The 14390-nt window shown below is 46.6% G+C and overlaps 1 protein-coding gene across 1 annotated transcript; it reads left to right on the top strand.

The window, feature by feature from the left end:
- Positions 1–10811: 10811 nt before the first annotated feature.
- Positions 10812–11825, top strand: LOC147967451 (uncharacterized). Its single transcript, XM_087523137.1, has one exon. It carries the CDS (start codon positions 10812–10814, stop codon positions 11823–11825), a length of 1014 nt encoding a protein of 337 aa, XP_087379263.1.
- The last annotated feature ends 2565 nt before the right edge of the window (positions 11826–14390 follow it).

Here is a 14390-nt window from a genome sequence, read left to right as displayed (position 1 = left end):
TTTCTACACAATATGTTCCCCTTTGAGAGGTTCATGGGAGTCTTAAAGAAATATGTTCATAACCGTGCTAGGCCAGAAGGAAGCATCTCCAAGGGCCATGAAAATGAGGAGGTCATTGAGTTTTGTATTGACTTTATTCCTGACCTTAAGCCGATTGGTGTTCCTGAATCGCGGCATAAGGGCAGACTGGATGGAAAAGGCATGCTAGGAGGGGAACAAATAATATGTATGGACGGACATTCTCTCACTGAAGCACACTACACAGTTCTACAGAATTCCGCCTTGGTGGCTCCGTATATGGATGAACACAAGAATTTGCTACGCTCCAAACACCCGGAGCAGTCTGATGACTGGATTACACGTGAACAAACCAGGAGTTTCGCCAGCTGGTTGCAGACACGTACCATGCATGACGCCTCTATTGAAGATGACCTGTACTTGCTGTCCCAGTTACCATCTTCGAATATAATGACTTTCAAAGGGTACGAGATAAATGGTAATACATTTTACACGATCTCCCAAGATAAGAAGAGCACCAACCAAAACAGTGGTGTCCGCTTTGATGCAGAAACCAAGACGGGAAAGGAAACATATTATGGTTATATACAAGACATATGGGAACTTGACTATCGACGTGGTTTGAAGGTCCCTTTTTTCCGGTGCAAATGGGTCAATATGACGCGAGGCGGGGTAACGGAAGACCCGCAGTACGGAATGACAACAGTGGATCTCAACAATCTTGCGTATGCAGACGAACCATTCGTCCTAGCCAATGATGTGGCACAGGTTTTCTATGTGAAGGACATGTCTACCAAGCCGAGAAAAAGAAAAGATAAGGAAGCGAATGCATCGTACGATGAGCCAAAGCGGCACATAGTTCTTTCTGAGAAGAGAAACATCGTGGAACTGGATGACAAGACAGACATGTCCGAAGATTATGAAAAGTTTGATGAAATTGCTCCATTCACAATGAATATTGACCCGAGCATCCCATTAAATGATGAAGATTTTCCATGGTTACGACGCAAAGGGACACACGTGAAGAAAAAGTTTCACACGCAAAGATCTGGGATGTGATCGGCTTCACTATCATCACTTTCTTCTGTGTTTCACACCCACGAGGGAATCTCTGTAATAGTTAGGGTAGTTATGTGTTTTGGCATTTGAAACGCGAAGAAATTTTATGTGCAAACAAATTCTTTCATGCCTTTACTGATTTTTAAAGTTAAGTTATTCACAAACTAGTGATTCACACTAATTTCAAATAATTCAAAATTTAAACTATTCAAATTTGAAAACTACGGGCACTAACAGAAAGTTTGTAATTTTTTGTACCTAAAGCAAAAGTATTCACAAAGAAACTCTAAATACACAAAAAAACAACTCAAAAATAAATAAAGCAATTTTTTTTTAAAAAAACCCACCTACTGGGCCAGAGCGGCCTGCATACGACTAGAAACCCAACCTGTTGTTGGGCCAGGATGCAGGCCCGCAAAGGCCCAGTAGGCCCACAGGGCAGCACAGAACATGTAGTCCTAGTAGGCCTGCTCTGGAGAGGAGCTCGAGAGAGCTACCGCACGGGGGGTTATAAACCAGTGCGGACGCCCCTCGGCTAGCGAGGTGGGACTAAACTTGCCGCACCGCACCTGCGCTAGCGCACCACCTTTAGTACCGGTTCGTGGCACCAACCGGTACTAAAGGGGGGGCCTTTAGTACCGGTTGGATCCACCACCCGGTACTAAATGGGGTGCGCTTCCCGCCGCATGGTCTGGCCAAAACAGGCCTTTAGTACCGGTTGGTGGCTCCAACCGGTACTAAAGGTCCATACTATATAAATAAACACTTCAAAAATTTCAATTTCTCATCTGCTTCTTCTCCTCTGCCCCGTCGCCCGCCGCGCCCCCGTCTCCATATCCCTCTCGTCGCCGCCCCATCCCCGTCGTCGCCGCCCCGTCGTCCCCGTCCCCGTCGTCGCCGCCCCGTCGTCATCGCCGCCCCGTCCCGGCCCGTCCCACGTCGTCCCCGTCCCCGTCGTCGCCGCCCCGTCCCCGTCGTCGCCGCCCCGTCCCCGTCCCCGTCGTCGCCGCCCGGTCCCTGTCCCCGTCGTCGCCATCCCCGTCGTCGCCGCCCGTCGCCGTCCCTGTCGCCGCCCCCCGTCGCCTCTCGCCTCGCCGGTGAGCACACACACATACATTTTTTTATTTTTTTAGTTATAGAAATAGTTATAAAAAAGTTAGAAATTTTTCTTTTTTAGTTATAGAAATAGTTACTTATATAGCATTGTTAGAAATGTTATAGAAATGTTAGAATTGTTAGAAATTTTTCTGTTTTTTAGTTACAGAAATAGTTATAAAAAAGTTAGAAATTTTTCTTTTTTTTAGTTATAGAAATATTAGAAATGTTATACAAATGTTAGTTATATATATAAATGGTATAATTTCTTTTCTGTTTTTTAGTTATAGAAATATTAGAAATGTTATAGAAATGTTAGTTATATAGCATTGTTAGAAATGTTATAGAAATGTTAGTTATATAGAAATGTTAGAAATTTTAGTTATCAAAATCCAATCATTAAAAAAATGTTACTTTTTGCGGGCATATAGCTAGTATTTGTTCTCGACGATGCCCGGCCCGCATTCTCGCCGTTGACCCGTCCGCGACGACGTCCGGCTGACCCATGTCCGGGACTGGGCTCCGCCAGGCTGGCACTGGGAGGTGCTGCCTGGAGGGGCACGCCGCTTGATGAGGAACCCGGCCCCGGGTCCCGTCGTCGACCCTGATCTCGTTTGGTGGCGTTCGCGTGGGCCAGTTTCGGTGCGGAGGGAGCCGGCCCCGCCGGAGGTGGTACGTAGCCGTGTCAGGGAGGAGGACGAGCACGTCCATCGCTACATGGTTGCGTTAGAGGGCGGCAGGTTCTCCAATACCTGGCAGTTTCTTCAGGGATCTCACTTCAGCTATGATCCTGTGAGGGTTCCTTCTCTTTGGGTGTCCACCGCCCGCGCCACAGGAACCGCGAGTGTCCTAGATTCTTCTGTAGTATTAGATCTTTATTAGCTACCTAGCCAGTGATGTATTCGATATATAATATTAGAGACGATGTATTCGAGATTATATATTATTCGAGATGATGTATTCGAGATTATATCTATTATTCGAGACGATGTATTCGAGACTATATCTATTATTCGAGACGATGTAATTTGAATACTAAATTGTTTTATATTTATTTTGGATTAGTTAAATAAAAGCTATGGTGGACAATACCGGCAGAGAGGGAGAATAGGCCCTGTTCGATATGATACGCCATCCTCGCGGGCCAGATGATGATTAGAATGAAGAAGATTATGACAACTCCGAATTTCTAAACAACACCGGGGAGGGTGATATGATATTCGATCGCGACGACCAAATTGATGAAGTCATGAACTATGATTATGATGATGACGAAGAAAATGTTGATCTTGAAACAACAAAGACCGGCAAGGTATATATATTTATATAAGCAGGCATCTAGTGATCATCACATGTTTTAAATGACTTGAAGATATATTAACGAATCGATCTTTCTTCTTTCAGCCATCTGGATCGAGCAAATCTTCAGGCAACAGGACGAAACGAGGCCCGAACAAAAAGTTGAAGGAGGGCGTAAAGTACAATATCGAGGCAATCAGACCTAATGGCGAACCATTAGCGCCTAAGAAGATTGCGGACAAGTTCGTTCGTCAGTGCGGAGTTCTTGTGAAGGACCAACTCCCGATCTCCCTTCAAGAATGGAGAGAGCCAGCAAAGCCACGTCCAGATCTTACTTTTGTCGACGACAGACAAAAAGGTCTGCTTTGGGATACTCTCATGGAACATTTCACCCTACCAGATCATTTCACAGAAGCAGATGTGCAGAAAGTCAAGGGCGCTGCTCTTAGGAAGATGGCGGTTGCATTCAAGAACCACAAGAATCGTGAATGGGACAAGTACGTCAAGGGAGGAAGGAAGACTCCAGTATTCGAGGGAACACTAGAGAAGCAAAGTGCTCATTGGGACGATTTCGTGAAATTCAAGGATTCGGAATTAGCTAAGGAACGGTCGAGAATAAACAAGAAGAATGCCGAAAAAAAGGATAAGTTCCATAAGCTAGGGCCAGGTGGCTACGCGGTGGCAATGCCTAAGTGGGATAAGTCTGAGAAAGAGATGGAGGATGCAGGTGTCACTCCGGTTACTAGGAGCTGGCCCCCCAGGTGCAGGACTTGGTTCTATGCGCATGGGGGGGGGGGAGTTGGACCCGAAGACAGGCAAAGTTTCGACGAAGGCATGTCTGAACGGAGCCGACGATGCGATACTTGTTGCAATAGAAGAGGCTCGATCGGGGGTGTTCCAGCCCAACAGAGAGAACGACGAGCTTACGCGTGCCCTGGGAAATCTTGAACACCCGGGAAGAACACGAGGCAAGGGCGCTATTCCGTGGTATGAGGGGTTTTCGGACTGGAACGCCGACTACAGAACCCGTGCGAGAAGGAAGATTGCGGAGGAGAAGAAGAGGAAGATGGAGGAGGATCAGAGGAAGCTGGACTATGAACGCCTTCAAGGCCTAGAATCAGCGCACGCAGACTTGGCAGTTAAATTCCAGCGGCAGCAGGAGCAGATCGACTCACTTAGCCAGCAAAGGGGGTCTCAGCAGCTGCAGGAGCTAGCGGATGATCCAGCATTGGATAGCACCGTCCCATCCATGCCGAGAAGCAGCGTGGGTTCCGCCCCGGGCGACACAATGCTAGATAGATACCCCGTGGATGACATCATGGAGAACACTAACTGCGAGCTACACTTCAAAATGAAGAACATATCCATGAAGGTGGCGGACGCCGTTGCTTTTACAAATCCCCCTGAGGCAACCTTCCATTGCAACCCGATTCCAGCGGGCTATGCTCGTGTCTTGGTTGATGAGGTGGTGGATCTATATTCAGGGCTATAGCTTGACATTCCTGGAGGTGACGACGAGCACACATTGGGAGAGGCCATACATCGTGTCATCCTATGGAGAAAGGATTGCATCGTCTTTCGAAGGCCACCGACACCGCGTCACCCGACTCCTCGTCGAAGTCCGCCACCGAGTCAGCAGACTCCCGCTCCTCCAAGTCCACCAACGCGTGAGGCCACTCCTCCTCCTCCAAGTCCGGCAAAGTGTCAGGCCACTCCTCCTCCAAGTCCGACACAGCGTCAGACGTCCACTCCTCCTCCAAGTCCGGCACAACTTCAGGCCACTCCTCCTCCAAGTCCGGCACAGCTTCAGGCCACTCCTCCTCATCCAACTCAGCCACGTCAGCCGTCTCCGCCGCCTAAGCAATTGCAGAAGAGACACCCCGCAGCTATGGTGCGTAGCGGTATGAGTCGAGGTAGTATAGGAAGTACAGGCGGAGGCAAGCGATATAAATATGGTCCAAGCCTCGCGCCTCTTCCGCAGAGGCCTTATGACAAGTCCGAGGAGGAAAACGCAGCCATATCCAAGGCCGAGGTGGAAGCCCATTTTGCACCGAAACCGCCACCGCCGCCAAGGGAGAAAGTGCCTGAGGAAACGATTGACCACTTCATTCGTATGGCTCAACCACCAGCTCCGAAGCCTGTCGACACAGACTATGAGCGCCACATCAGGAAGTTAAATCGAGCACGTCTACAGAGGGAGGCGAGCTCGAGCTCGAGCAAACAACAAGCAGCTGTAAAAAAATGCGGGAAAACCGTTCCCTAGCTGGGAGAACAGGCGGCGCAATCGATCCCCTCGCTTGTTGTGCCAACAACACGTGAGAGTACGCGCGCCCAATATTATTGTGGGCAAAAAGTTTACGTTCCCGAGGTGGGCAATGTGGTAATAACCGAGGAGCATATAATGCAGGCTGAAATTCTCAATATCACTGTTGGACAACTCCTCGAGATCGAGCCCATGCATGTGCTTAGAGAGGAGGAAATAAAATGGAAATATGTCCGGGGCGAACCTTTGGTCAAGCCAGACAAGGTCAAGAAGCTCCCAACGAGAATGTATGAATTGCATCAATGGTACATGAACATTACCAAGAGTTCCAATCGAGAGTCCCTCATGGTGGAAGTCAAGAAGGATCATTACTACCATCAGAAAGCTGTGGCCGTTGAGTATAATGAACTGTTTCAGTTATACAATCAAAACGCACTCGACAAATCTATCGTCAGTTGCTATTGTCTGTAAGTGATTTCTTTCTGTAATTTAAGTCTCAAGCTAGCTGTAGTGATCCTTTGGTCAATCATTACCTGTAATTATCCTCACTATATTCTTTTCTATGGTATTATGCAGGATGAAGATGTATGAAATGAAAAAAGGTGGACGCTATGGCATTGGGTTCATTGACCCAAACACCGTTCATGAATACACATGGAAAATAGATGCATATCATGAAAAGCATGTAGAGGACAACATGCTAGAGTTCTAGAAGCGCCTCAAATACAAATACAATGAAGATATACTACTTCCTTGCAACTTCCAGTGAGTCACACTGTCTTGTACTACAAATTTTCTGTTTTTGCCTACTAGCTAGCTACATGTTTTTGCTTACATATGCCTGCTTAATTAAGACATGCAAATGTGTGTGCATGCAGATTTCACTGGATCTTGTGTATCATTAAAGTTGACGCCGGAACAGTTGAAATACTGGACTCACTACTCAAAATAAAAACTGACTATAACAATTTGTTTGGGATAGTCAACAGGTAATTTCAATCATTATTAAACTATATATCTCGACCTATTTAGCTCGTCATTTCATGATATGAACTATTTAATAACCCCTTTATTCATTTTCTTTGTCGGCGGGCAGGGCTTGGGCAAGGTTCATCAGCGTCACTCCAGGCGAATGGAAAGAAAAGCTGAAATGGTTTCGACCCAAGGTAAGTAATTAAGTAGTACTAGCTAGCTAGCTGCCATCTCTTTAATTATCATGCTTGATTAATTATTATCTGATAAAATTCCATTCTCGTAAAGGCCCTTCAGCAGGCGCAGGGGATTGATCTGTGTGCATACTGCGTTTGCGAGAACATTCGCATGATGGCGTCCGAAAAGAGCAGATCTCAAAGACAGGAATGGGTACATTTGTCAGAACACTATTCACAATTTTTACACCATTACCGATATCTAGTCACACAACTAATACACATGCATATTGATCTCCTTCTTAACAGTTCACAGAGGTGCGGGACAAGCTCCTAGAAACGAAGCGCGTACAGGCACTTCAAGAGGAAATAGCGGGATTTTTGCTCGACCAGGTCATAGATCCGAAGGGAGAATACTATTACCCGCTACCGCCCCCATGAACCACTTCCAATTGTCATCGTTCTCCGAAGGCACAAATTAGGCTAATGCCAGTGGCTCCGAAGGCAACATTGTAGGAGAAATTGTATATAGCTAGCTAATTGTATATATATATACATGTGTGTATGTCTGAATTAATTAATATGGTGGTTTGTGAGACATTTAATGATATATATATATATGATCGGTTCTAGTAGAAATTATATATATATATATATGCATAACGTGTACAATGTGTAGTATCGTAAAATACCAGCAAACGAAAAAGAATTAAATGGAAAACAAAAAATTAAATGAAAGAGAAATCATAAACCCACCCCCCCATCCCCCCAAAATTTTAATACCGGTTGGTGTCACCAACCGGTACTAAAGGGCTCCCTGCCCCCGGAGCTGGCTCGTGCCACATGGTTGGCCTTTAGCACCGGTTCGTGCTGAACCGATACTAAAGGAGGGGGGGCTTTAGTGACCACACTTTAGTGCCGATTACGGAACCGACACTAAAGGGCCTTACGAACCGGTGCTATTGCCCGGTTCTGCACTAGTGTACCCGATTCCGTTGTCCCATCTTCTTCCCTCTAGGCCTCATGTCGGCAACCAGAGTGAGACGACGAGGATGGCGCCAAGACCGTGGTGGCGCATGTTGGTGGGCGGCAAGTTGGGTGGTGCACTATGGATCGTCGGTCACCGACGCGGTGACGCCCGCGGGTGTCGTCGTTCCTACCAGAAGGGCCTCGGGTGTACCCCTTCCCCACAGCCCTCCGCGTACCGGGGGACGCCCTAGGACTAGTCCGGGCAGCAGCGGCGTCGTCGTTGTCACATTCCTTCTTAAAGATGTTGCTTGGTATGCGACGCTTCGGAGTGCTAGGAGCATGGTGGGACTTCTCCGAAGGGCACATCGGTTGCGGGTCATCTTCGTTTCGTCGATATGTCGGTGTCAGCATTTGTTTATCTTTTCTTTCTATCGTTTTTCTTTTGGTCTTGGTTTTGCAGCGGGCCTCAGCAAGCGTGTTGTATCATGTGGTTGCTATATTAATGTAGCGGCGCGAAAGCCTGTTTCGTCATTTATTTTAGGTTACAAAAAAAAATAAAGTTAACCAGCACTGTTGTGAACAAAAAAAGAGATGGTTTCAGGGGGGACAAAGGATTTGCTAGTGTTATTAAAATCTCTTGCGGCCGCGCGGGTCCGACCAGGGACGAAAAGTCGAAAACCTACAGCAGCTTGCGGACCCGATCCGCTAGAGACCGGTCACAGTTCCATCGCAGCAGCACTTCACAGCTGTCCGTCACATGCGGCGCGACCCCATCCCTCTCCCCCCTTCTCTCTCTCTCTCGCATCCAGGAGTGCCGCCGTTGAAGTAGTACGGCGAGGGAGAACGGGAGGGAGGGCGGCGGCGGCGGCGGGGGCGAGATTTTCGGGATCTGGCGCGCCCTCAAGGTAATTTCTCCTCTCCGACCCATCTCCCTCTCCGGTTCAGGCTTGCAGTTTAAACTTTTAACTGGTGTATTCCGATGAACCCTCGGCAATGTGGTGGGAATGTGGCGGCGCGGCCTCCGATGAACCCTCCATGACCGGGCGAGGAGGCAGCTAGCGCACGCCTAAGCGAGAGGGAGACCCTCGATGTGAACTTGTACTGCTTTTGCTTAGGGTTTTGTTTCCCCGTGATTTTGTTTGGGCGTGGCGCGAATGTGGCGGCGCGGCTCCCGCTCCCCGTGGCGGTCTCCATGACCGGCCTGCGTACGCCGAAGCGATAGAGATGCCCGCGAAGTGGTTGATTCAGACGATTCAGCCCCGCGCGTAGTTTTGTTTTTTTCTGTGATTTGTTTGGGCATCATTTTCTCGAGGGGACGGTGGTTTTCGGGCTTCCGAATGTGGCGGTGCCCATCAATTTTGGGCTTGCTCTCCTGATAGTGCTAGGTGGACTCGGATTTTGGGTAGTAATTATATTTTGGGCTTCTACGACACTGACTAGTGCTAGTCTATCACACGTACTCTATCAATTAGTTGCCACTCGCTAAGTCGCTAGCTATGGTGCCGGTGAGACATGGGAGCCAACCTCCAAGGATCAGCTCATTCTGGGGATTCCTTAATTCCCTGAAGCCACGGTTGGTGCACCTGCCGCTCGTCATTTCACTTGTGCCCCTGGGAACCATTAATTGTTTTTCTTCCATACGAACATTAGCTACATTTGCAAGGAACATTAGCAACCTACTCATGCGAATCCGGAATGCTGGTAACTGAACATGGCCCCGATATTTCTGTTTTACCGAAATGGCCCAAATGATTGACATGAAAATGACAGCATGACAGTAGTCTGCTGCACATGTCCAGAAATGCATCTCTATTTGCCTGCAAAAGGAGAGCAAACTATCACTTTGTGACCTTATCCAAATAATCACCAGGTGTAAAGCATATGATATCAAATGTAAAGCATCGCTGCAAATCCACAAACTATATTAGAATCAATAATAATAACAATGTAGCAGCATGAGTCAACAATTGTGAGTAACGCATCCCGTGAAGCATGAAGCTTTAACACTCAGTCTCAACTCTAGTCAACCAGGTGTTAGATCACTACCAAATTTTCTTTATTTTTTGTATGCAATGCATCCACATGACGTCAGAACAATGTTTTCACTGTATCCGTGTGTCTTCTATTCGAAATCCATCTCAAGGCACAAAAACATCACCCCAGCATAAAAGAGAGGCACAGAGACATCCAGTCCAACTGTGGTTTCATATCATTAGAAGTACTGCTAGGAGTACCTGTGCATCCTTTGTTTGGATTATTACCTGACACGAGAGATTTTTGTTGTTTTGTTTTCCTTTGTTTATTACTACAACCCTTTTGTTTGATTTCCATCTCTCGAGGTTCTAGTAGGTAGCAGCAGCCTCCCGGAGGCAGATTTAATATTAAAGTTGGATTCTGTTCGTACGCGTGTTCTTGCAGGAATTGGTGCGTGCATGTGTTGGTTTTCTCTCAGATGTTTGTCATTAGCGCCAATGTGATGGATATCCTGTTTCTGCGGGCTGCTGAGTTTATAATAGTACTATATCAGAAGATGAAAAACCGTCTTGCTTGTTGATTCTGGTCATGACAAGGGAGGAGCTTTTCTTTGTGGTGTCCTTTTCGTAGATTCGTTGTGATGGCTGTCCTGAAGTGAACAGGTTGAGCTTCAAGTGCTAGTTTGGTGGTGGTTTGCACTCTTCGTGGTTTTGTTTGTTTGTGTGTCTTGTCTTTGTTCCTCAGATATGCTAACGGAGCAAGATTCGGTTCTAGTTTTGTGGTAGCTTTCTGTTTTTGTGTTACAATCACATCTGCCTTGGTCGGTGCTCTTGTCTCTACTGCTAAATTACAGTATTGCTAGAAGTAGCTACTAATTGTTTCTCAAGGTTGTTTGTCTTAGCTCTTGCATTTTTGTTTCTGCTGGAGCTTCTGTTCCTAATGGTCTCCTTTGCCACTTTGTTTATTGCAGTGCAGTACAACTTGCAATGGCTGCTCACCCGCCTGCTCCAGCTGCTCTGCCTACCATGCCCATGATTGATTGGAGGCCACTGCATGCGGCAGCCAGGCCGTCTGTCTTTATCATTGTCCTCACGCCATATCGTAAGAAGACCCTGAGACGTGTCGCTGGCACATTCGGCATCAAGGAAGAGAAAGAGCTCGATGAAATTTTTGAAGCAGATTACCTCACGGGAACCGGCATTGCCGTGAGGATAGTGGGCAACTTTCTCTTCATCACAACAACCGCGCACATTGTGGACTTCCTTTTTCAGGCAGACTGGGGGCCCATTTCAGCAGCACAAATGAATGATTATTTTGAGATTTCGGTCACCTGCTCCCATGTCGAAAGTCACTTCATTCAGGGCGGGTTTGTCGGAGAGCGAACCTACACACGAGCAACTGTTTGTGCCATCGATTGTGCCAGAGACCTGATGATGGTACGCGTGGATCTTAGGGATCTGGCTGTGAGGACTATGGGGGAGCTGCAGCAGAGGGTGCGCTGCACATCAGATCACCCGCTTGTTCAGTTCAGCATGGCCACCAACGAGGGTACCCAATGCATGCTCTACTCCTGGCCGGCGTATCGTCAGTGCACAATGGCCACGGGACTTCAAGGCCTGCATCGAGGACGGTTGGCTTTGATGAGCACCAACAAGAATGGCTATGACTTGCAGCTTTTTGAAGCATCAGTGGGAACCGAGGCCGGGTCATCTGGCGCCCCTCTTTACAATACCAATCAGCAGGTGGTAGGCATACTGCACGGTGGGTCTGGGGTTCACTCACATTTTACCCCGGCGCACTACATCCGGACCTTCATTAACAACAATTGTGTCCTTCCGAAGCCTAAGGGTCAGCAGGATCAGGGTAGGCCCTCCCAGAGGCCCAGGCCCCCTCCCAAAGATCGAGACGACAAGCACGGTCCAGGTGGCAAGCCAGGCACCTCTGATGCTTCCTCCAAGCGCATCCGTTCTGCTGCCCAGAACAAGACTGTCGTTGCTTGAGCCTGGTGACCAAGGGGATTGTTTGTTGCATGAGTGCTCTGATGTGTTTGTTGCCTGGTGACCACCTTCGATATGTTTGTTGCTTGATTCCTGTGACAGAGTACCCAATGAGCTGAGAGGAACTGCTTTCTGGTCAATTTATTAGTATCCGAGATGCTGAAACATACCCATTGCATGCAAAAGAAAACATATATTCCCACTAAGCTGGAGCAAGTAAACTGGGTGCTAGTCCCATTCATTTTGTCAAAACTGCTGGGTTTATAAAGTGCCAGGCTGCCTCCTGGTTTCGTTTCCCCCATATGCATGCCATAGTTCCAAGGCCTATCGTTTGGCTTGCCTAAACATAGTCTAGCACTCATGTGGATTGTAATATTAGGTTAGAATTAATCAACACCCAAGAATGGATAATTAAACCTGCTTATCCCACTCCTTTTTTGTGTGTGTTTGACTGTTTGTCCATGGTTAAGAGTTGGGATTCCCTTGTTTTACATTGGAAATTTCAGTTTCTGTTAAGAAAAAGAAACAATCGTATTGCCCATGACTAGTAAAAATACAGCGGTGAATTGCCTTACTCTGTATGTATGTGCAGGCTATAGATACTTTTTGTCTACTAGGTTAATAATCCTTACTGTTGCTATCTTCCATGTTCAGAACCAGAGGTATTGTCATCTCACTGGAAGATGGCACATTCAAGTTCCTTGGCTTAACTAGAATTGTCAACGATGATGTTCCTCTCGTCGGAACCTGCTGGGAGGAATCGTGTACCTTATTTTTCATTTGAGGTTCGCTGGGTAACAGAGGATGTGACAGTCATTAAGATTGGTCGCATGTTGCAAAGCTCTCCTTTATCAAATGTTCTTCTGGTTGCAAAAAAAGGTTCCAAAATCATGCTGTCAAGCGCACCATATGCAGAAAGACAATGTACTAACTCTCACAACAACAACAACGACAACAAAAGCCTTCATGTACTAACTCTCACTAACTTAGGTAAAACTCTGCCCATTTTCTTTTGTTGGAACATGTGTCATTCATCGCCGTACTGCCTGACATGCCTGTTGGCTGGATTTACTACCCTGCAGAATAAGTGGATCCAGAAATCAGTGAGCGTCAGGTAGATGAAGGCTGATAAACTGATGCTCTAGTTTTAGCTGATCGTGCAATGCAAGAGAAGGGCCCAGTTGATGAACATGCTAAAGACGGCTTCGGGGTGTTCCCTCCCAAAGCTGTGCTGTTTCTGGCATTATTCGCTGTCAGAGGATCTAAAAGGCAAGCAACATAATTGGCGAGTGTTCGTCGCAAACCAGGAGAATTTGTGTGTATCCACCTACACAATAAGTAGATGCAGCAATATATGGTAACGTTTGTATTATTCTTTCGTTGACCATTGAACTGTTTACTGAGATATAATGCTAATGTACAACATTCTCTCAGACAGTTATGCCTGAACTAGTCACTCAGTTTTGTGTGCAGCATAATTGAGCTGTGTATCTTGGGCTTAGCAAATCATAGGTGCTAGTTAGTTATGAGAATATTATCTGCCCAGCAACTCGATAAGGGGCACGGTCTATAATAAGTGCACCAGCTTTTCTGAACCTGGTGACTAACTTTGTGTTCTTTCCTGCAAGACAAGGCTGCAACATCTAGCTGTACATGATTATTGATGTAGTCAGACAGACAAATTGAACAATGTGATGCTAAATATGTATCGTAATAGATGAACGATAGAAATCATGAGCAATTGCTCTTGCTTTTTGTTGCTTCATGTTTTGCCTTCTCATCATAACGTGTGAGTACTTAAGTTTCAATGAAGCATGAATGTGAATTTTAAGTGCTAATGTACAACATCCTCTCAGAGTAGCAATCCAACACCAAATTCTGGGGAGGGGTTATCAGCAGATAGTACTGGTTAGTGCATTATTTATTTAACAAAACTCCTCGTCAATATTGTTAGAACCTACTCCCTCTGATCGGAATTAGTTGCCGCTCAAACGGATGTATCTAGCACTACTCATAAGTTTCTTAGTCACTCCAGTTATCCTCATCAGCTGCAATGCTGCATCGGAACTTGTCTGTGTGGACTCATTGCTGCAGCAGCTCAAATGTTCGATTTATTGCATCGGCTGATCAGGTGGCAGATATCTTTACCAAAAACCACTATCTCGACATCTTTTTCAGGAGAAGTTCTATAGCGATCTCAATCTGGTAGAGACCAGCTGAGATCGAGGGGGATGTTAAGATATTTTGTATATCACGTTAGCAGATATGACACAATTGTAATTCCTCCCTCCGTATTAGTGATTTAAACGCACTAATATTTCTGTACAGAGGGGTAGATCATAATCCTTGAGATACAGTTCTATTCAAACTTATACTACCTTGGAGCCTCCACTAGAGGATGTGAGCTGTGGGGTATATTCTCATTGCCACGGTTGGTCTCTGGAACTATCTCATCTCCTGGCAAGGGTTCACTTTGTTCAGCAAACATGCTGCTTCATCCTCAAACTGCACATAACCAATTTCCTTTCTCTTGGTTGGAGGCCGTCCTCCCCCTCTGCCTCGTCCTCT

The sequence above is a fragment of the Triticum urartu genome, chromosome 5A, assembly GCF_056163025.1.
Source record: "Triticum urartu cultivar PI428250 chromosome 5A, HENAU_Tu73, whole genome shotgun sequence".
NCBI classification, from domain to species: domain Eukaryota; kingdom Viridiplantae; phylum Streptophyta; class Magnoliopsida; order Poales; family Poaceae; genus Triticum; species Triticum urartu.
This window is presented reverse-complemented; position numbering and strand designations above follow the sequence as displayed.